Here is a 21,874-nt window from a genome sequence, read left to right as displayed (position 1 = left end):
ACAATTTGCTACACTGACCTTCAGAAAAACACTGTTAAGATTTTGCCACATTACTGCATGACAGTAAGAATTAAAGGCACAGCAATACGGAATTAAATGCAAAGTGATACTTAATAGTGTACAACCATGCTATTTGTTAAAGTAGTTTTAAATGCCACCATGTAAAAAGAACAGTGCCAGCTGTTTTTCCCTCCATTATGCTGAATTAAAAGATGTGCATTATACCCCATTTAACCATTTTTAGTCTGAAAGAAGTGAAAGAGTCCTCTCTAAAGTTAGTTTGCACCAGACAACATACTGGCACATAGAGACTGCAGTTAGCATCAGGTAACAGATGGACTGGATACCAGAAATGGCATAGTTCCCTTAGCGGTGTTCTGTAACAAGGTTGGTTTACCTTATTTCCCAGGTGAGCAAATGAATCTACTGAAGAGTCTTACATATTGTTTCCAGTGTTTTTGTACTTGTTCTTAAAAGCTCAGCTAGAAATCCACCATTAGATCAAATCTTACTTCCAGGAGACAATTATACCAGACAACACAACTAGGAATATCATGAGGAAAGTAATAATCTGTTGGTTATTCTTTCAAACACTTGGTTTTGCTTTATTAAAAAAAGAAAAAAAAAATCAGAAATAGTATTTAAACAGTACTTGCTTCTGTTGTCTTCACTGGACCATGCAATAAGATTTTTGCCAGAAAAAAAATATTTTAATTGTATAAAAAGCCTGGACCTTCCTGGTGATTTCACTTGTCCCACAGCTTGCTGTATGCTGTGCAACAATCACATGCTCTTTTCACAAATATGCTTAAAGATGTACTCAAACAATACAAAAAAATACCAATATGGCAAAAGAATATATCCAATCATCCAGACAGACCTTCGACAATCTCTTGTACAAACGTAAGGTTCATTTTAGCACTTGCCAATACTGTCACTACTCTTGAAAAAGAAATTTTCTATGCAGTACCAGATCACTTTGTTTGGTAATGTATAATGGTCTTCCCTGTTCAACCAGATCTCTCTGGTATACTTGCATTTTCACAAAAAAGAAAAAAGTAATCACGGAGTTTTTGACAAATCCAGACATCTTACCCAAACAGGCATTTCTGCAATTTTGGTATTAGAGAAAACGTGAACATATAGAACATATGGTTAGAAGCTACTCAACGATGCTATCAGTATTTTCCAAAAAACATATTTACTCTATTTTTAAGATATAATTCCACTGACTGGGAAAGAAAGGAAGGGTCTTATAAGCCAATTTCAGAATTAGTATCTCCTCCACACTCCTTCTCATATAAAAGTACAAATACCCTAACTGCCTACACGTATATATAATGATTTCTACCAGTAGAATAAGTCTTCTTCAGCTTAATTTTCTTTGCCATCTTATGAATATTAAAGCTTCCCAGTGGCCGTGTTGCAACAGTTCCGCCATCCTCAAAATTTCAAAAGAGCTGAGGATTTGCTTGACAAGTTCAATGTGTGGCAATATATTTATGCTAAACTGCTTTAAAAAAAAATAGAAGCATGCTGTTTTCATCATGATTATAAATCACTCAGTCATTTTCGCAGTATGAAAAACGTTTCATCCCAAATTAATCTTCTGTTAAAATCATAGAACTTGTTTCTACTTACTATTATGAAACTGAATAAGCAGTAATCATTTAAACCTGCTTCAAATAACTACACATTTGCATTTCCAATTAATGCTAATAGGGAATACTAGCTGAAGAGAAGAACATATGCAATTGTTAAGTACATATTTTGAACACAGGCTTGTCTACGCTGCAAGATCTACCATCATGGGCTCAGCCCTTCTTGGTCCTCCCCGTCACCAAAAATAAAACCTTACCTATCTGCAATCTGTACATGCTGAACCTAGACTTATCATGCTTGGCTAGTGACAAATACATGCAGCAGTTAGAAACCAGTCCTACTGATCCAGTTTTGAGAAAAAACAGGTCTACACAGGTCTAGATGGTTCTTGTTTAGATAATTCTATGTTGCTGTATTTTCAGGATTTCTATCTGTTCAGTTATTCCCTATGCAATGAAAGATACCTTCTGGGTCAAACTTTTTGCCATCACTAAAATTAATTTCCATACTCATTATAGCAGCTCTTTAAGATGCMTTCCACTTACCAACAGGGAAGCGAGAGGCTGCTGACCAGCAAYGGTGCGAACAGGCAAGGAACAGGAGACTGCATGTAGGAGGGTGAATCCAGACTCACATGCAGCACAGGGAAACCACACAATCCCAAACATCTATATTGCATCTTTAGATTACGGATCCCAAAAAACCTGACAAACTGTCAGTTTATCATTAACAAGCAGCTGTGGTCAGGTTGAGCTGAGGTAGTTGCGGTAAGCCAACCTAATGGTTTGCTGCTGTTGCCACTGCTAAAAGAGGCAGTTTTCCCCTGTTCAACTTCACACACCTGCTGCTTCTTCTGTGCTGACACAGGTGCTAACTTAACCAGCAGAAAACCAGCCCACAGGAAAAAAAAAAATCCTTAAGAGTTTAGCCAGTCAAGTTAGTTTACATGGATGAACAACCACCATATGAGGGGAGAGCCACATGACCAGACATGAAAAGCAAGGCACCCTGCTTGCAACAAGCTGTTAGACTGACAACACCATCTCATGAAGCCTCACCATGGATACTTCTGTCCTAGTATTTTAGATGATAGGACAACACTAGAAATTACAAACGAAGAAGTGGCAGAGTCTCTGGAACAGGCTAACAGGAAACAAGAATCACACCTGAATGTCCCAAATCCATTTTCTGAAGAACTAACAGGAAATGCTCTAGGAAAGTCATGCAAGGAAAAGAGCAAGTGAAATCATCAAGTCAAACTATGCCCTGCTGTAACACGTGATCCTCAGGAAAACTACAGTCTAGTGAGGAAAGACTATACCAAGTGCCATTACTGTCATGGAGAATAGCTGCTGCATGCAGTGAGACAGGTTTGATTTGGGCTGAGCAGCAGCTGCAACATTTTCCTGTCCACCTCCCATCTGTACCTATCCAACTCTAAGCAGAAAGATGGCTTCTAAAATGCATGAAAGCTTAGCAACAAACAAGCAACAATTCCTATTAGGCTGTACTTAAAGAAAAAAAGGATTACAGGCTTATTTTAGAAGAGCTTTCCATTTAACTATATTATATCAATAGCAAAAAGTCTCTCAAATTCCTACTATTCAAACAGTAACTTTTTTTTTTCTTCCCCCTCCAGACAACTCAGATTATACGAAGTGGGAAAGCTACCTGGGAATCTCAGGCTTGGTATCCTGGACCAATCCCTTTGTGATTCACTACCTTAGAAGAGCAGAAGACATTTGATATAGAGGAGGAAACAAATCTCATGTTAGCTAGGCTCAGTGATGCCTGTCAGTAATATTACCTCCTCCAACACCCAATTTTCTCACCCATTTGAGACACTCAACTTCTCACCCAACTGACAAGAAAAAATGTGGGTGCACAGAGAATTGCCCAATTTCCTTGCTCATCTGTACCCAAGCTCGTAAACCAGCATCAGCTCAAAAATTCTCACCTCCCTCCTTGCAAGAGGTTGTGTGTGACACACTGTCACAGTAATATTGAAAGTACACATTGCATTGGCAATTAAAGTTTTGCAGGCTGCATACTGCAGTCTGCCAGAGGGTCACTACACCATCATTCTGCAAGTACTAAACATTTTCATTTTTATCTTAGTGAAGAAAACAGAGTATGGCTAAATGAATCAATGTGGCAGAGCTTCATCAAGTTCCCCAAAACAACCATGGGCCCAAAAAGACTTACTGAAACTTACGGCGATGTATTTGCTGTCTACAGGTGAATCAGAGGTCTGCATAACTCTGGTAACACAGGTGGTACCAAAACAGCAATGGTAAGGGGGTTGTGAACTTCCCTTTAACAGGTCCCAAGATAATAATCCTTCTTAGTTAATAGCTACTGGTTCTCACAACTTGCACACCAGAGAGAAGTGGGGAGAGAAGAAGGGGGGTGGGGGGTAAGGCATGAATAGCACCGACAGCATCAGTATGATTTGTAAGTCCATCCGTTCTCTGAAACATGAAATAATATTTCACAGCTAACTAAATGAACCACAGTGCTATTTTTCACAGCTCCAGGCACCAAACCAATTTCAAAATAACACAACTTATTCAGGTACTACAGACCCTATGATTCTTGATACTCTTGGAAAATCTAGTATCAAACTTTAGTGCAGTGTCAATATGGATATGAGTACACAAATAAGATGTGCGCCTGTCAGCAGGTACAGATGCTTTAAGAGGAGCATGGCAAGAACGCATCCCTATTTGCATATAATTCAGGCTATTAGCATACAACAAATTTCTCTTTGGAAAAAAGAGAATATACAGTATAATTATAGATAATTGTTGCAGTTATTTTCACCATTTAAAAACTTTTACCCTATTTCAAACAAAATTATCTTTCAAACAAAATTATCTTTCATTCCTTTTTTCTAACAGGAGAATGCATGTATAATCCACAATATTGCAAAGCTATGAAAAAAGCCCTACCAGAACAACCATTTTATGAAGTTAAAATAGTGTAACTGCTTTTGTAGCTTACGGTCTCATGAAATAAAAAGGCTATAAATATTATATACAAAGTCATAGAGCCTTATCATGCTCGTCACTAATTTTGGCTTATTTTTAAGAGTTAATTTATTTTTATGGTTAGGTGTTCCCAACTTAGTACATTTAAAAATCTGGTTTGACATGGATGCATAAAAACAATCATAATGAAGAATATAATTGCAGCTTTTTATACAAGTTTTTTGTATGATATATCTATACATGTCATATTCGAATTCATAATGCTTCATTAATAAAAAGACATGGCAGTAAGCATAAGCTATTAACTTTTGACTTCACCTAAAAGGCATTGATTATTACCAAGAATTTTTCTATTAAAAAAAATCCTATACTGTCTTATCTGAGTAGAGCATTCTGTTGAAAAAAAAAAGATAAAGCAGCGTGTAAAGCAGTGTGGTCACTTGTTCTCACAAGTGTTCTTAAAACCTATAATGAAAATCTCTTTGACATTGTTCAGATTCACACTGCATCGTACTACAGCTTTTAAATTTCAGTACTAATCTGTGTTTAATAAGCAAGTCACAGGGAAATACTTGTTTCAAAGATACCTATTTAAAAAAGTAGATGGTGGCATATAAAACTATAACATTTAAAGCTGAATGTCTCTAACTTAATCTCTCAAGTATTTAGACAGGATGTCTGTTGCTCACCAAGTCCTTAAAAAAAGGAGCGCACAAAATCTGTAGCATAAACTAATAATTCAGCATTTCCCTGGCTTCCTCTCTTGTCCAACCGAGCTTTTTCAGAACATTTGAGTTCATAGGAAATTTGATCTCATATTTTAAATCCTCTTGCTTTATTAACATCCATTTTAAGGAATATAAGTGCAAGCTCTGAGAGGCTCATCTTTGCCACCCCTGCTACAGAGTTTCATTTAAATCACTTCTGACCTATTCAGCTTCCAATGCCTACAATATAGCAGCCAGAGGCCAAACTCCAGCATGTTGAGAGATGCATTTGGATAGCTAGTTTTCTGAACTGCAATTGAGCTCTTTGACAATCCACTGAGTTTTAACTCTCCTGCACAGGAAGCTCATTCACTAATCACGCGTATGTTAAAAAAAGGGGGAAAAAAAATCCAACAAAACAAAACACCCAAAACTCACTTCCTTTTTTTGTATGTCTTAGGTGAATTTTCTCTTGCTTACAAACTTCAAAACAGTAACACTTATTTAAATATTGATGTTCTTTCCCAGTAGTACTTGAATTTTTAATTCTTAATAGATACTTTTCATAACCAAAGACCTGCTCACCTGGAGAAATAATGTAAAAAAAGTTTTTGAATTCATCCATCCAGACTTCTGCAAGCCGCCTGTTATTTTTGTTGATTATCTGCCCTGTACCTCCTGGAAAAGTGTATGGCGTTGCTTTTCTGAACACATGCCCAACATGTGAACAAGTTACAATTTCCAAAGTGCCACCACACTGCCAAATCTGAAAGTGATAAAACAGTTATTGCATAGGTTCAAGTGCTATCTTCGTTATTCGCCTTTCTTCAAGTGAGATAAACAACATTAGTTAAGGTCTAGCACAAATGCATACTGCATGGAAGAGAGAAGTACGCCTGTTTCCTGCTCAACAGATAAGGATGCTCGCAAGCCAGAGCTTGGGTAGCATGAGAGTATGTCAGGCCTCATAGCAATGATGTATCAACAAGAGACTACTGTAGAGCACTGGAAGAGCTGACAGTGAATGAAGGGTAAGGCTCACATGAATCACAAGGAAATAACAGGTGGTAATCTGTCCACAAAAGCCATTCTTAATAGATTCTTCATCTGAAAAAATATGCACTTCCCAAGTAAAAGTTTCCCAAAATATTTTCATTTTTTTCCCTGAACCTCTAAAAATGTCAGATTCAGAAACCTGAACTACTTTAAAAATATCCGCCTATATACTCTGAGCCAGTAAGTAAAGCAAAAGGCAATAGTGCTATTTGGTAGAAACTGAAGAAGTGAGAACAGTGCTGGTTAGGTCCACATCCAAATGAAAAACGTGCAATCATTAAGTTGGAAACCCTCTCTTTTTGCTGTTTTTTTTAACTGAGCTAGTCATGTAACAGCTTAAAGATACACTGATGACATAATCCTCATTTTGTGCTCCCCAACTAACTTTTCAAATCAAACTCCTTCAGAGAAGTTTCAGCCATTTAAAATATATATATATATATATTTATTTAGGATGAACATTCCAATCTTTTTGTCTCAAGGCTCTGTCAAGTGTTCACCAAACACTTTTCTTCACTGACAGATACAGTCATTTCATATGTCCATTGGAGGAACATCACATGAAGTGAACTGCTAACTGAATGGAGAGGAACCCGTCGCAGTCATTAAAACTCCTACTGTACAGAACTTAAGTTGTACTGTCATGAGCAGTAAAATACTGAACAGAGAGGATTTTTTACTTACCCTGAAGGAAATTTCTAAGTTTTCTCCACCCCAAATATCCATTCCAGCATCATATGTTCCAATCTCCTGAAAGTAATCTCTGTCTATTGAAAAAAGACCTCCTGCCATTGTAGGTGTCCTGAAGAAAGGGGGGGGGGGGGCGGGGAGGAGCAGAATATTGGTCACTATGAAAATTTCTATTGTTTAAATATATTTCACTCTAACACTGACAAAATGGCCTTTTATTTCCCAAATAGAGGGCAAAAAGACAACTTCTGCCTCCAATGCTGGTAAGTCACATAGAGAAACCAACATCGTGCAGAATATTTACATTTCTGGCAACTATTCTTGAAGAAATTATGGCATGCCATGAAGTGGCCTATGCCTGAATTCACTATTATGCATCACACAAGAAAATTCCATAATCAGCTTACACCCAGAGCTTCTTTACAAATTCCCTATTGGTAGAAAAAAAAATATAATAAAGTTGTGTTAGTCCTAAATTTACCTAAGTCTCCCAAATTTCCTTTTTTTTTTTTTAGTAACTAAATAAGTTACACATTAGGCTGATGACATTTTGTACTTCAAGTAAATAAATGATTTGTTCTTTTAACATAAGTGGATTTCTATCACCAGTCATATTCCAGAAACACTTCAGGCTTTCTCTGAATGACATGTTAAATACAAGCTAGGTCATAACTTGTAACTAATTTTTTTTGTGGCTTTTCCCCCCTAAAAAGGAAATAAAACTAAAAAGAAAAAAAGTAAAAAGAAAACATTTTGCCACATCCCCAAAAGCCCCTCTGATTTCTTTTATTTGCATAACGAAAAAAAAACAAAAAACAAAAAAAGAATAATGGCCATACCCTCACCTTTACAGTAAGAAAATATTGCCCATTTTCAGAATGGTAATGCCAGAAAAATGTAAATTTTTAATTTAAAAAAATAGTAAGTATTACACACAAATTATTTGTTTCCTCATCATCTTTGCTGTAACATCTACATGACATGCTAGTATAAATTCACCTCCCATCTATGTACCTCAAAGATGTTAAGTTCATACATGTGTATACACACACACAGATACACACAAATAAATCTTTCTCTATAGGTAGCTAGATATATGCAAGCAACTGGTTGCATCCCTTCAAAGTAGCATTTACTTCCCTAGAATAAAAACTAATAATAAATATATATTTTATAAATATAAATAATAATAAATAGAAAAAATAAGATGAGCTTCAATTAAAACTTGTGCAGTCTAAAAACTAGTAAGTAACTAGTAATTAGCATAAAACTTAAAAATATTCCTAAAGGGACAAACTAATTGCTTCCTTTACTCCTACTGAAATTTACCAAGAAGCCATCCACGTAAAAAAAAAAATTCACGCTGTTCCTTCAAACAGACCAAAATGACAATAGGACGCAGCTCATTAATTGCTTATATACAAGATTAACCTAGAGAGGATATGACTAAACATCAGCCAAACATTTCAATCAATGCATCATTTATCATTACCTAACAGGAAGGGTTCGATCTCCTTTCCGTCGATCCATCTCTCTCTGAGGAACAGGATACCAACGAAAATTCAACTTCCAGTTGAATCCACCATAGGTCATATCAGAACCTGCCATATATTCAAAGGTGTCATCGCTAATTACGTCAATGATGGGACACACTACTGTTCTCCTAGAGAAAGGAAAGCAGCAAAACCTATTAGTTGAAGTGTCAGAAAAGATGTTTGTTTCAGTTTATTTTTAACACACACAGAGTTTATACTTTAAGATTACTATGTTTAACAACACAGTACTCAAAAGATGGTTACCATGAAATATGTTTAAGTTCTGTCTTGCTAGTTAGAATTAATTCATCTAAAGGAAAATGTGTGTTTCTGACCCAATATTTTCAATACTATTTTTATTATTAAGTATTTGCATTTTATTACCAGTATTATCTATAATTCTCCTCCTCCTCCAGATAGAAAAGCTGATCAGAGCTTTCTCAATGCCACACAGCAATTGTATGGAATACAGAAGAGGTTTTGGTTTCTAGTTACATGGTCAAAATATCTTGCATGTTTTGAAGTGAAAATTCAATCATTTGCTCTGGGGAAGTATTCTGATATGCCATCAGGACTAAGAAGTGATAATTGCTGTTAACAAAGTATAACTACTATATAAAAGTCTACAGAAAGAGTCTTCTTTGCCCATTGTCCTGACATTATTAAGACATATAGTCAAAAATATAAATTCTAATCATCTTAGAAACACTTAAATAACAACTGTCCTCAACCAGGCTTCCTCACATGGAAAGCCATGTTAAAGGATTCAAGGGTTGCAACTAAATTCAAAGGACCTATTTAGCACAAATCAGAACAATAATTTACATATGATAGTCTCACAAAAATATGTATTGATGATAATAGCTTGACKGTTAGTATTATATCCTAACACAGTTCTGAACAAAAAATTATTATTGCTTGCAGCTCTTTCATTATGCGATGCTACGTTCTAGCGCTAAATTTTAAAAGCGACTTGTATCACACTTTCCATCACACTATGGTGGACACACACTATATGTTACGGCAATTCCAGGAACCATTTTAACTTTAGAAAATGCATCCCAGAAGATCACACCATATCACAGAATTCTACTCATTTACAGGTAATCCACAACTCAAATACAATATGGAATAAAGGAATCACAATGAGAACCTAAAACCAGTAAATCTGACAGTTCTTGCCTAGTGTTGGTTTTATGGGAGATCAGGGCTTCATTTCTTTCCCAAGAATATCTTCCCCAAATCATGGAGGAGTGGTTCAGGCTGTAGACAGAAGAGCTCAAATTCTGCTGCTCTCTCAACTACATGCATGCTGAGATATCCTGGTATTTAACACATTATCACACAGATCCTAATATAAGCTTCAATCTGAACCAAGYTTTACTTTTAAAAAGCTGTACTGAATTAGTATCTTATCATAACACCAATAGAAAGTATGGTATTAATCCAATCCTTCAAAAGGCATACAAATACTTGCTTGTAGGTTATATGGTAATATTTAGAACATTTCTTACTAACCTACAAGCAACAGCATAGACCAATAGACRGAAAAAATACCTGTCAGCTTTGATCCTTGCCAGCAGAGGTTCAAGCCAGCCTACTGTACATTCACAGTGAGCATCTAAGAAGGTGATGACCTGGCCTTTAGAAGCAGCAGCCCCCTTTAATCTGGCTCTAATCAATCCAGAACGCTGTTCCATTCGAATCACATGAACAGGGACTTTTAATTTCTTCACATAATTCTCCAGCGGTCTCTTCAAGAAGTCTGCAAGGAATGATCAATCCACAGAAACCATCAATTATATAAAATTGCTTTTTTTTTTTTTTTTGATAATGCAACTTGAAATAGGAGACACTTCCTCAACTCTTTTCTATCCTCTTCCTACTTTCTGACCTACTTTTTTCCACCTCATAATATGCCCTTCCATATCTACACGCATTTCACTTGGTAGAGCAGGAAGTTCCTCCTTTTCTTCATTTTTGGAAACAGCAAAACAAAGAGTGTAAAACGCTTACGCAGAAATCAGATGGGATAGACACGCCTCTTACTTTCAAAAACCTATGCTCAAACTTCCTTGTGCATACACTTATCTACCAAGAAAATAGAGAAAATGAGCTGCCTAGCACCCATAATGAATCATTTCCTACAGTACTGTATCTGCTTGCAAAGAAATTATCTGTAAAAGTTTAAAACATAACCAAACCCAATTTTCACTTCTGTTTCCTTTAGATTTTTGGGGTAAGATCTTTTTTTATTAATCCAATCGCTTTAACACTTAAAAACAAAAATAAAGGCAAAATGAGCTATACATAAGTGACCATCTGAATCACAAATGAACCAGCTTATTCAAGGAACAAATTATTCAAAGTGCCACAGCCTTAACTGACTTGCAGTTGCCTAGGGACACAAAATTACTCGTAATACAAGTAGCTGCCAAATTAACAGGTTTCCCATTGCTGGGAACAGTCTTTGGTCATCATGAAAAATTAGCTAATGATGGATGATATCAAAGGAAGAACAAAGAATAGAGGGAGAATGCAATTGACAGTCACAGAAAAAAGCCATCAGCAGTAACTTGCAGATTTCAAATCAGTGATAATAAAGACCAAATATTTATATATTTTTTGTATAAACACAGCTACAGAATATATTAGTTGATATACCAAAAGCACATAAGAGTTTTACTACAACAGTGCAAGGTCTGTAGGAGGATTCACTGCAAGGCAGTACCTCATGCAAGAGCAAGTGTGTTGCTGGAGGGAAGGGAGAGGAGAAGGAAGAAAAAAAAAAAAAGCATCATGCCATGAACTCTTAGTGGCTGTATTGCAAATCCTGAGAGGCAGAGCTGACTTGRGGGTGATTACCATTCCCTACCATTGTTCTGGTTGAACAAGCTCTAATTTCCCCCTCGTTTTTTTCTTTACATTGTTGAATAGTCACTAAACCCCACAGAAATTAGTTCTGACCCATCTTGAAAGCTGAACTTGTGCTAAGGGCCTAAAAGTTTGAATAATCTTAAATAGATGTTTGTCTCCAGAGAAACTCAAAGCAAGTTAATTTTTAAACGTACATATTAACAGGGATTCAGTAAATACATTTGGTTTGTACCAAAAAACACTTGGTTTGTACATGTCTCAATTTTGCAGGCCTTTTGGGAATGAGCACAGAGATTGTTTGGCTGACCGAATCGGTGGCAAATATAATCTCATCTCTTTACAGGGTAGCCTTACAGAGTTACTAAATTAAAAGAACTAGTATTTCCAGTTTTAATCTCTATGCCTTCCATGATATACACAAAGAGACTACAGCAGCAAAGCATCCCTCTCTCTGCTAGCCACCTTGTGATCCAGGCAACAGTTCAAACAAATCAGCCTGTTGCGCTGCATACTTCAAACCTAGTATTGACAAGCTTTTAAAGTAGTTCTAACCACTTAAAGATGAATGAATGTAATGAATGGCATTGTTCCTGGAAGGAGTAATTCTATTAACAGAAGAATGGTAAAGTTCTGCCAGGAGGAAGTGAGAAAGACTCCAGCAACATAACTGTGGCCAGCCAAGAACCAACATGAAAATAATTTGTTTTAGTTACATTGCAGAAAGGTATGCTAGATGCATCGCGTATCAAAAAAACTTAAGTCTTACGCACAACTTCTCTGAAAAAGGATTTCAAATTTCAATTTATCTTTTTAAGTACCTAGAAAAGGTAGCTTGCAGGTTGGGAGGGGCAGGAATCTAGGAGCCATGTGAAGTGTTTTAACTTTGGAGAGAATAGGGTTAAGAATGGTCCTCCTGCTATACTTAATCACATCCATGAAAATATTCTTCTAAAGTACCACCTTGTTCAAAACAGTTCCATTAACTTCAGAAGGGAGTATTTCCAGGGACAGTGTGCCAGATACTCAGTAACTGGGCCTTTAAATTACTATAATTTCAGCAAAATAAGAAGAAAGATAAGGCTGAATGCCTTCTCCTAACTTAGGCATCAAGATTTCTTGTGTTCCTCTGCTATTCAGCAGTTAGGGTTAAATGCTCACATGTAAGCAGCATATTTTCTGTTCAAAGCACTGACTCTTACAGCAATATATAGTCACCATCATTTACAAACGGCTCCCTCAGGTCAAGCAGCAAGAGGCTGCACATATAGTTCTGGACCTGGATTCCACTAGTCACCCAGCCAGAAACCTACAGTAGTTTCTTGGAAGGTGAGACTTGCTTTGCTCCTAAGAGAGTATTTGAACAGTCTTTTAATGCGTCTAATACACTTCAGCCTGCTTGAAATGCCAGAATTAAGCTTTAAAGACTATCTTCTACACAAACTTGTTTGTTGTGTTTATACTAAACCCTATATTAAACACTCAGAAGTTTACACAATTGCATAGTCAGTTGTTTAAGAGTGACCTGGGATGACAGTGGAGTGCCTGAGCAAATTTTTGGCATAGCCTCAATGCATTTCTAACATCAGAGTGAGGTTTTGGCAATACTTTTAAAAAACTTTTACTTGGGAGAATAGTACTTCATTTATGTTCAGAGACATAATTTTGGTTCCATTTAACTCTTTCTGCTGGATACTCCTTTTTAAAACACTTTTTTTATACCAAAAAGGTGCATAATTTTAGTTAGCATCATGGACAATTTAAAGAGCAGTTTATGTGGCAGTAGCAGAACTAAGAAAGCCCAGATGTCAGGAAAAACAAATATATTAAATTGAAGTCAAACAAGTGTACAAAATGAAAAAAATAACTGAACAATTCTACTACTGAGTTGCATTTAAATATATATTCTATGAATATAAATAAAATGTTAAAATTCAAACAAAATGTTTTTATTATGCTACAATAAGACACAAATTTACAAGCATGCAAATACAGTTTTAAGAAATATAAACTTTTATATGACATTATTTGCAGAAATGTAAGGTTAGATGTATTGCTTTGAAATGCATCTGTATAACTTCTGTGAGCCTATTTTTATCCTGATGCAATCTGCCTACACTTGGCCATTCAGTGTTGGTCTAGTTTTAAGTACCGACTGTTTCTGATTTCTTCTGTTAACTTTTTTGCAAAGTAGCTAAAGATCAATACTTAAAAAAAAAAAGCAATTCTGATTAGTAACTAGAGAAGCAAGCATTACAGATGTGTCTTGTTTCTCCAAAGCTTTTCTTTCCAGTGTAAACAACTGTGTGATATTATGCAAATTCATTTTGCTAAAAGAATGACATTGGCAGGTACAAAGTGTTCTTCAGGCAGACTGAATGCTTACTTTATTCCAATTAAATTGACTCTGATGCTAGAATTCAAAATACCCTATTCAGGCTGAACATTTTCTTTTTCTGGAAAATGTCTGCTGTTTTAGTTCAATACAAACAGAATACTTAACTAGCATATGCTAAAGCCTTTATATTTTCAGGCATCAGACCCTTCAGTTTTGATTAATGTAAAAGTATGTCTGCTGAAAACATAACGTTGCAAAAAACTTTCAGTAACTGTTGAGAATAGCCACAAATAAAACAGAAAATAATATTATTCAAAATCTTTAAAGTGGAATGATGCTTGGGTGTTCTGAAATCAAGATCACAGATTTAAAAGCTAAATGTAAAAAGAGGTTCAATAACAACAAACAAAATAATTCTGAAATGCTAGTGTCTTTCAGCCTAGAAAGAAGTCACCTTGTTTTTTCCAAACCCAACAAACCAGAAACAACAACAAAAAAAGCCACACATTTTCTATCTGGGCTATAGTTCTACTTCATAATGAAGATATGGCTAATGGCTATGATAAAACTGACTCTCTTTTTAAAAAAAACTGATATCAAAGAGACAAGACACAAGAAATATTATGTCTACATCATTCTACTATTAGATTGCTCTTTATTTCTAAGTTACATTGAAAGCTGACTTGTCACAACTTTTTGCACTGATTTGAATTACTGCCAAAGTTTGTTTGGACAGATGAAACAGAGCACATTTTCACTAGGAAAACAAAGTATATTGCAAGTTTGTGCAAAAAGGTAACCAAAACAAAGGTACTATTCTCTGTTTCATTAGAGCAGCATCTACCTTTATAATAACCTAATATAGGTAACTCAGAACATTAATATTAGGATCTGCATTAAAAAGAGGATTTTTTCCCCAGGAACAACTCCAGGAGAGGTGAGCAGTTGCACAAGCATTAGAACTAAAGAAAACTGGAATTTTTATGTAAAGGTTGATTAACTCCGAAAAACTGACGGGTGAAGTTACAAATTCCCCACAAATGAAAATAGACAGAATTTGATCTTGTGCTTTTCTAAAGGCCAAAGTTAACCACATCCTTCATCTAATCTGGAGTACATTCATGCAGTAGCCTTCCCCTTGGGTCTAGGCATTCCTCCTCTTCCAGAGAGCAACAGCCTTTAAAGGCCCCTATCTCTTTCACATTGAACTGCACTGAATTTGGCTAAAGGATTTAAAGTTAGTATCAGGCATGAGAGAAAGGAAAGGGACACAGACTTACATGAGTGCAAACACTCCCCGAGTGCATGCGTTATTTATGCTTAGGAAAGCAGGTTGGTCAGAGCTCAGATGGCTGATACGCTCTCTTTCCTTCCCCTACTCAGCTACTCCACAACCAGCTGTACTGTAGAGCTACACACTTTGGAATAGGTCAGGCAATATGCTAAAGCATCACACACAGAGGCAACCTGAAGAAGAAACTTCTACTTTCCACCACACTGGATATAGAGAGCAGGAGTTGACTCCCAAAGTGCTTCAGCTACGCATTATAAAAACTCCTGTTAACATTTGTAACTGGTGCACCCTAACGCTACTTAAACCATATGATTCTAAACCCAGAGTCATCTTTCATTCATAGATCTCAGCTGTTCAAACAAGTCAGTCACCCATCTTCCTCTAACGCTGGAATTAACACAAGGAACAGAACATGGGCTTTGCAGCACTGGTATTAGAAGGCTCAAGCTGACGTGTCAGCATGCTGGGTGTTAAAGCCTTTCGCTACTGAAGCATGGGAATTTCTGCTGATACAGATGCATCATGCTGATACAGCCTGCAACTGGCAGGACTTTCATCAAGTGGCATCCAGCAACTAGTACTAGTGCTACCGGAAAGTTTTCAATATATTATGGCGCTTAAGATTAAAAACAAACACACAAAACATATGCCCTCTCATTCCCATATACAAACGCAAGGGAAAAAAAAAAAATCAAATCTATCAGATATACTTTATAACCTATACCACTTCGGAAGATTAATCAAGGTTCAAGCCAAATACCAATTATTAATAAAAATATCATCTACTCTCTAGAGTATTTTTTCTATTTTTTACTATATTGTAAAAAAGGACTACAATCTAAATAAAATTATTTTATTTTGAAGAAGTTAGCTTCAAGTTTTTTCCATTAATTTCGTTTCACGTGAAAAGTTTCATTACATAGCATGGAATTTTCATTTGGAGTAATAATTATTAAAAAGCAGAATCTCTTACAGCTCAGAAACTGAATTTCAACTTTCTACAAACTGAATAATCAAGATTATTTCTAAACAAAACCAAAAATGTTCCTAACTTACTGCCTCTACCACTATCAAACATGGAGCTCAGAAGGATTAAAGTTGCCTTTGCTATTATTTATCAGGTGATTCAAGTTTTAAATACCCTCAAACTTTAGAAATGTGTTAAAATGCCAAACGCAAAACATGAAGGCAGGAATAGGACAAACCCATCAAAAAAGTCAAGAACACAAACTCAGCACTGTCAACAGAAAAGCTGATAGATAAGCTTTTACTAATTTCCAGAGCAGAATGATCCACCTGAGTTTCAAGATGGACATTGCTCACTATCCCTTTTTTTTCCCCTGCAAATACTGTGTTTTTCCAAATTAAAGCTAAATTCATAGAAAGTCAGTCTCAATTTTTGGAGTAAAAAGAGCAGCAAGCTAAAATATCTGCAAGATCTCCACATTATGATTACCTCTTTCACTGGCATCATCTACGAGTACGATTTCTTCCAGCATGTGTCGTGGTGACCGGTTTATCACGCTATGAACAGTTCGCAGAAGTGTGCTCCAAGCCTCATTGTGAAAAACAATGACAACACTTGTTGTGGGAAGGTTGTCTAGATACACCTTTGTTTTACACCTGTAAACCAAAAAAAGGCAAATATTTTACAGGTCAGGCCTTCAGTTAGAATTGCAACGTTGAAGTGCATTTTTAAGTATTGAAACTAATTGTAACATTTATGATATTGTATAATGATGTGAAAAGTATGACATTGTATGCAAAGTATGACGAAGTGGCAAACACTGCAGATCTATATTTTCACATAACAAACATCCTTATGTTTATGTATACATTCATGTGTCCCATCCTATCACTAAGAAATAACCAATGCTAGAAATGAGAGAGACGTCTATATGGTTAACAAACACAATAACAGAATATTTCTGCTACTTCTGTTTTGTGAAGCGTATCACTTCCAAATACACTAATTGGAGTCCTTAATTCAGGCCTACATTCCCTCAGAGGGAAAGGGGGAAACCCCTAGTATTGCAATGGGGGAGGAGAAGAGGGTAGAGAGATGCAAAAGGAGAGAAATGGATAACTTTCAAAGAAACAAAAATGTAAATATAGTAAGAAGTATATAATAAATAAAAAATAATTCATAGCTAAAAGAGGAAAAACAGTTCAGGACACAGTTTATGTTTGGAAAAAGCAAAGACTACATGCATGCTACTGATAATACTGGTGAATCAAGTATATTTGATGATTTATTGGGTTTACATTGCACAAAAGGGTCTTTTTCCATCTTATACATGTTGGAGGTGATATATACATATTTTTAATTTGATCAGCTTTTATATATTCACATTCCAAAGTCCACATGAAAGACCACAGGTTTAGTTCTCCAAATAGTATATATAGGATATTTATGCAAAAAATAATATACACCCTTATACAACCAACTAACACATCCTTACACAACCAACATTTAACACTCCCTACAATACTATTTGGAAACAAATGATATTTTCAGCATCTCCTAGAAAAAAAAATGAGTACATTGTTTATAAAGTACTCTAACAATTCTGAAAATACAATTCTGCTCTAAAAAACAATAATGAAAACTTAATGAAAACAGTGCACACATCTGTTCTTCCTGTATATTCAGAAATCACACATGGACGCTTGCATAAAATTTGATGGTACCAAATCCTTTAAGAATCAAAACTAAACAGAAACATGCAGATCTCATACACAAGAACATTTAAGAATAAAAAAAATAAAAAAAAAAGGCAATGGAGCTTCATTCCAACAGAAAAGCTTTTATCAGATCCCAAATCACTGAATCAATTCATTATAATGTAACTCGATTGACATGCCATTAAAATATGCTAACAAGATGAGTAGTCAAGACTGTCACCTTAATAGCAGTGGCCCAGTATAAGGGCCTGAGAAGTACATATCTTCCACCTTAGACATATAAAAAGAATACTCAAGGAACAGCTTGCCAATACAGGATCATGACACCCGCATCTATTCTCACTCTGTTTTCCTCTGGAAAAGCAGGTAATGCCATGAACACCAGCCAAAGCTGGGCTTATCCACCCCTTGAACATAAGTATTATATTTGCTGGAGAACTTGGTTAGCCAGAGAGCTCTTGCAAGTGAGAGCTGCTCACATAACACAGATGCATTTCAACTCTAAGGTAGTGACAAAAGTCCAAGGTACATCCAAATCCCAGAAAGGATCAGTGAAGAGCAGGTATTATTTAAGAAATGTCATGAAGAGCTTCTGTGGAATCTTATTTCACTTTTGAGATTTGAAACAGTGACACCTTTGAAGGATGAGGCACAATCCGTCTTCAGTACTATACTTACCTAGAACTAAGAACAAATTTAATCATCCATCAGAGAGAAGTGATTGTTACAAAATCTTTGGGAAAAGGAGCTACCTATCCCTGTATTTTTTGATTTAATTCATTTATAAAGAAAACACCTTATAAATTGCAGTACTTCACAAATTACTTCTGAAGTATTACTTAAAAATAAAGCACTTTTCAGCCAAGATATTATGAATTTCAGATAAAAATTTCAGTACTTAAGGTGAAAAAAATCTCAAATATTTTATTTCTCTGCAGCATCACTGCTTTCTAGACCAGAGTAAGTATCCAATTGTGGACCTTCCGTGATAGTAGTAATACAAATCCACTAGTTCCCCCTGTTCTTTTTGACAGGATATTTGCAGGAAAGTTAAGAGAAATCTAAATTAGCTGATCTCCATTTAGAGCAATAGCAATGTCTCATTTGACAGGAATCTCTTCCTGGAGGGGCCTGAGGATCCAGCACTGTAATTTGAAATCTTTCATGTCTAGCCTTGCCTAGTTTGCTTTTAGAGAAGATTTTGAACCCTTCTGGGGTAACAATTTAAGAGTGACAAGAACTGCCTTGTTTACAAGTATTTAGAAGGCTATAATGAGTAGCAACACAAGAGTGTTTCCGAACAGAACTGGCTTGGTGTTTTTTGAATGCTAGTCTTAAAGTGTGTTTGGTGCAAAGTTATTCCAGAAAGATTTGTTAATGCAGGCAGGGTAAAGGAAAGAATAAATGCTGCCATATATGACTTTTAATGCTCCTTTCACCTGTCTTCCTATACATTATTTTCATAAATATTTGCATAAACTTTGTGAACACATCAAAACAAAAAAAGATTTTAATTTTGAAGATACTGGTGACACTCCCTCTCCCCTTACTGCTGCAGGAACATAAAACAAAAGTAGTGAAACAGAACAGTTGACACCTGTGATTAGAGCATTGGCCTTCTATGTAAACCTCGTATTTTACACCTACCAATAATTTAAGAGTCTTTTTTGTCTTTCACTTGAAAATAAATTACCCCAGAAAGGGATTATTATAGAATTTAATATACAGCATTAGTTTCAACTGCTGGTTACGCAACACTAATAGCAGAACTGAACCAAAGGTATGACACATCCTCAGTATGAATTAAGGGAGATTTGAATTTCAATTCACTACTAATACATTATGTTCCTTTTGTTGGATCATACCTCAAATAATTTTCAAATTGACTGCATAATATTAGGAATGCATACCAACTCTGGTAATTTAATGAAGACTCCAAACAGTGGCTGAGAATGTCTACTTCACATGAAATGCACCCTCCTTTCTTTAATCTATGGCAATCACCATGCAAAATGCTGGCTAATGTGACTCCATATATTATTTAAATTGTGGAAACTCCCAAAAGATGTTAGGCATTTTAAATGCAAGCAGGGACTTACTGCCCTATTACCTAAAGACACAGAAAAAGAGTGGGCCAGATTGTTAAAATATGATCAAGACAAAAAATCTGATTAATCTACATTTCCTCAAGTACACATCCCCGTGTTCAAAACAGTAACATTCTTTATTCTGCATCAAGCCTCCTTTCTCCTACACTGAAATACCCAACTTCAGCTGCATTAGGGAGGAATACAAGGCTAATATTTTATTTCTTGCTTTCATGTAATTGGGAAATATAATGGAAATTGTCCAAGATTATTAATACACCATCCAAAAAAAAAAAAAAAAAGATTTGGGGAAAAATAAGTTTGCAGGCTATGCTATTTAAACTTGTTTTACAAAGGAGCCACAGGACAATAACGGACACAGTTCAGCTCCTGACCTCTGTAAGATGCTCCTAAAACACCCATTCTTCATAGAATTCCACAATTCGCAATTTTGTGCTATATAATCAGAATGCTTTGGGCAGGTATTGCTTATAATTATGTGGTTACCCCACATAAGTCCCCATCTGCTCAAAAGCATGAGGCAGCGCAACAGGTCTAAATCCTTCATCAACTTCAATTCAAATTTTAAGGACTAAACGTAAAGGAAAGAGGACAGATATAACCAGGTATGTATATAAAATTTTCTAAAGAGGAACAATGATAGCAAGATAAGTAAAAGTTGTCCCTAACACCCTGTGGCCTAATTTCACAGTTTTAAACATATAATGGAAGGACAAAAACAACTGTCAGTTTGTCAGTTATACTTCCCCGTTTATCACAACTTTTTGCAAAGATGTTGAGTCCTATATAGAAGCTCTACAGATATTAGATGGGGGTGTTTATAAACAAATCTCTAGGAAAACAATTGTGGTTGGCCAACTGATAAAAACCTGATGCCATTTCAAATGCATTTAAAGAGCATCTGACAGAACTGCTGTCCTTTTTTCTCTTTCACCTCCAGGTACAAATAGTTTAGAAGGGAGATTATGAAAATAACTTGGAAGAGACATTGAATAAGGCAATTCTGTCCAAATAAACTGGTAAGTTGTTAAATTTCAGACTTTATACGCTGTTTCAGCATAATCTTGAAAGGAGAGAAGACAAATCATATCAATTAAAATAAAATTCTCATTCTGCTTGAGGTAGGACTTTTGGCCAGGGACTAAGGGTTATCATAAACTGCATAAACTAAGCCTACAATTCAAGCTCCTACTTGATGACTAGAAGTAATGGCCAACAAGGGCAGTTATGTTCAAAAACAAATAACTAAAAGATAAAAACAAAACTGTAGTTTCTGTGACCTTGCTTCCAAAAAGGTCATAAAATTCATTTAATTCCCATCTGTGCTAAGAAAAGTTTAGTACACAAAATCTACATTTTGTTAATGTTATATCCACCCATTCAACAAATAAGCAGCTACAAATAAACAGAGAAAAATTATAGGCGCTATATGTCCATTTCTGTAGAATACAAGAAAAAACAAAGAATAAAAGAATTTTCTCTTCAGTTAGATGTAAAAAGTAGTATTCAGAATAGACCTTAAGAAAGGCAGGTTTTCAAAGTTATCCAAGTAGCATTCACAGAATCACAGAATGGTTGAAGTTGGAAGGGACCTCTGGAGATCATCTAGTCCAACCCCCCTGCTCAAGCAGGGGCACCTAGAGCACATTGCACAGGATTGTGTCCATATGGCTTTTGAATACCTCMAAGGAAGGAGACTCCACAACCTCTCTGGGCAACCTGTTCCAGGGCTCTGTCACCCTCACAGTGAAAAAATATTTCCTCATGTTCAGATGGAGTTGTCTGTTTTTCAGTTTGTGCCTGTTGCATCGCGTCCTGTCACTCGGCACCACTGAAAAGAGTCTGGTCCCATCCTCTCGACACCCTCCCTTCAGATACTTGTACACATTGATAAGATCTCCTCTCAGCCTTCTCTTCTCCAGGCTGAACAGGCCCAGCTCTCTCAGCCTTTCCTCATAAGAGAGATGCTCCAGTCCCCTAATCATCTTTGTAGCC

General features: G+C 36.0%; 1 protein-coding gene across 6 annotated transcripts in view; it reads right to left on the bottom strand.

The window, feature by feature from the left end:
* GALNT1 (polypeptide N-acetylgalactosaminyltransferase 1) overlaps nt 1-21,874 on the bottom strand; it is a 70,277-nt gene that overhangs the window by 8,191 nt on the left and 40,212 nt on the right. For all 6 annotated transcript variants that reach the window (XR_003255715.1, XM_026079233.1, XM_026079234.1 and 3 more), the window contains 5 exons: nt 16,543-16,709; nt 10,138-10,345; nt 8,538-8,708; nt 7,040-7,157; nt 5,885-6,065 (listed from right to left, as the gene is read on the bottom strand). Coding sequence is in view for 5 of the 6 variants with exons in the window: in XM_026079233.1 (XP_025935018.1) it covers nt 5,885-6,065; nt 7,040-7,157; nt 8,538-8,708; nt 10,138-10,345; nt 16,543-16,709 (845 nt within the window). In the remaining variant the exon portion in view is untranslated. The remainder of the gene's footprint in view (nt 1-5,884; nt 6,066-7,039; nt 7,158-8,537; nt 8,709-10,137; nt 10,346-16,542; nt 16,710-21,874) is intronic.

This window comes from Apteryx rowi, unplaced genomic scaffold, assembly GCF_003343035.1.
Source record: "Apteryx rowi isolate R43461 unplaced genomic scaffold, aptRow1 scaffold_496, whole genome shotgun sequence".
Lineage (NCBI taxonomy): Eukaryota > Metazoa > Chordata > Aves > Apterygiformes > Apterygidae > Apteryx > Apteryx rowi.
This window is presented reverse-complemented; position numbering and strand designations above follow the sequence as displayed.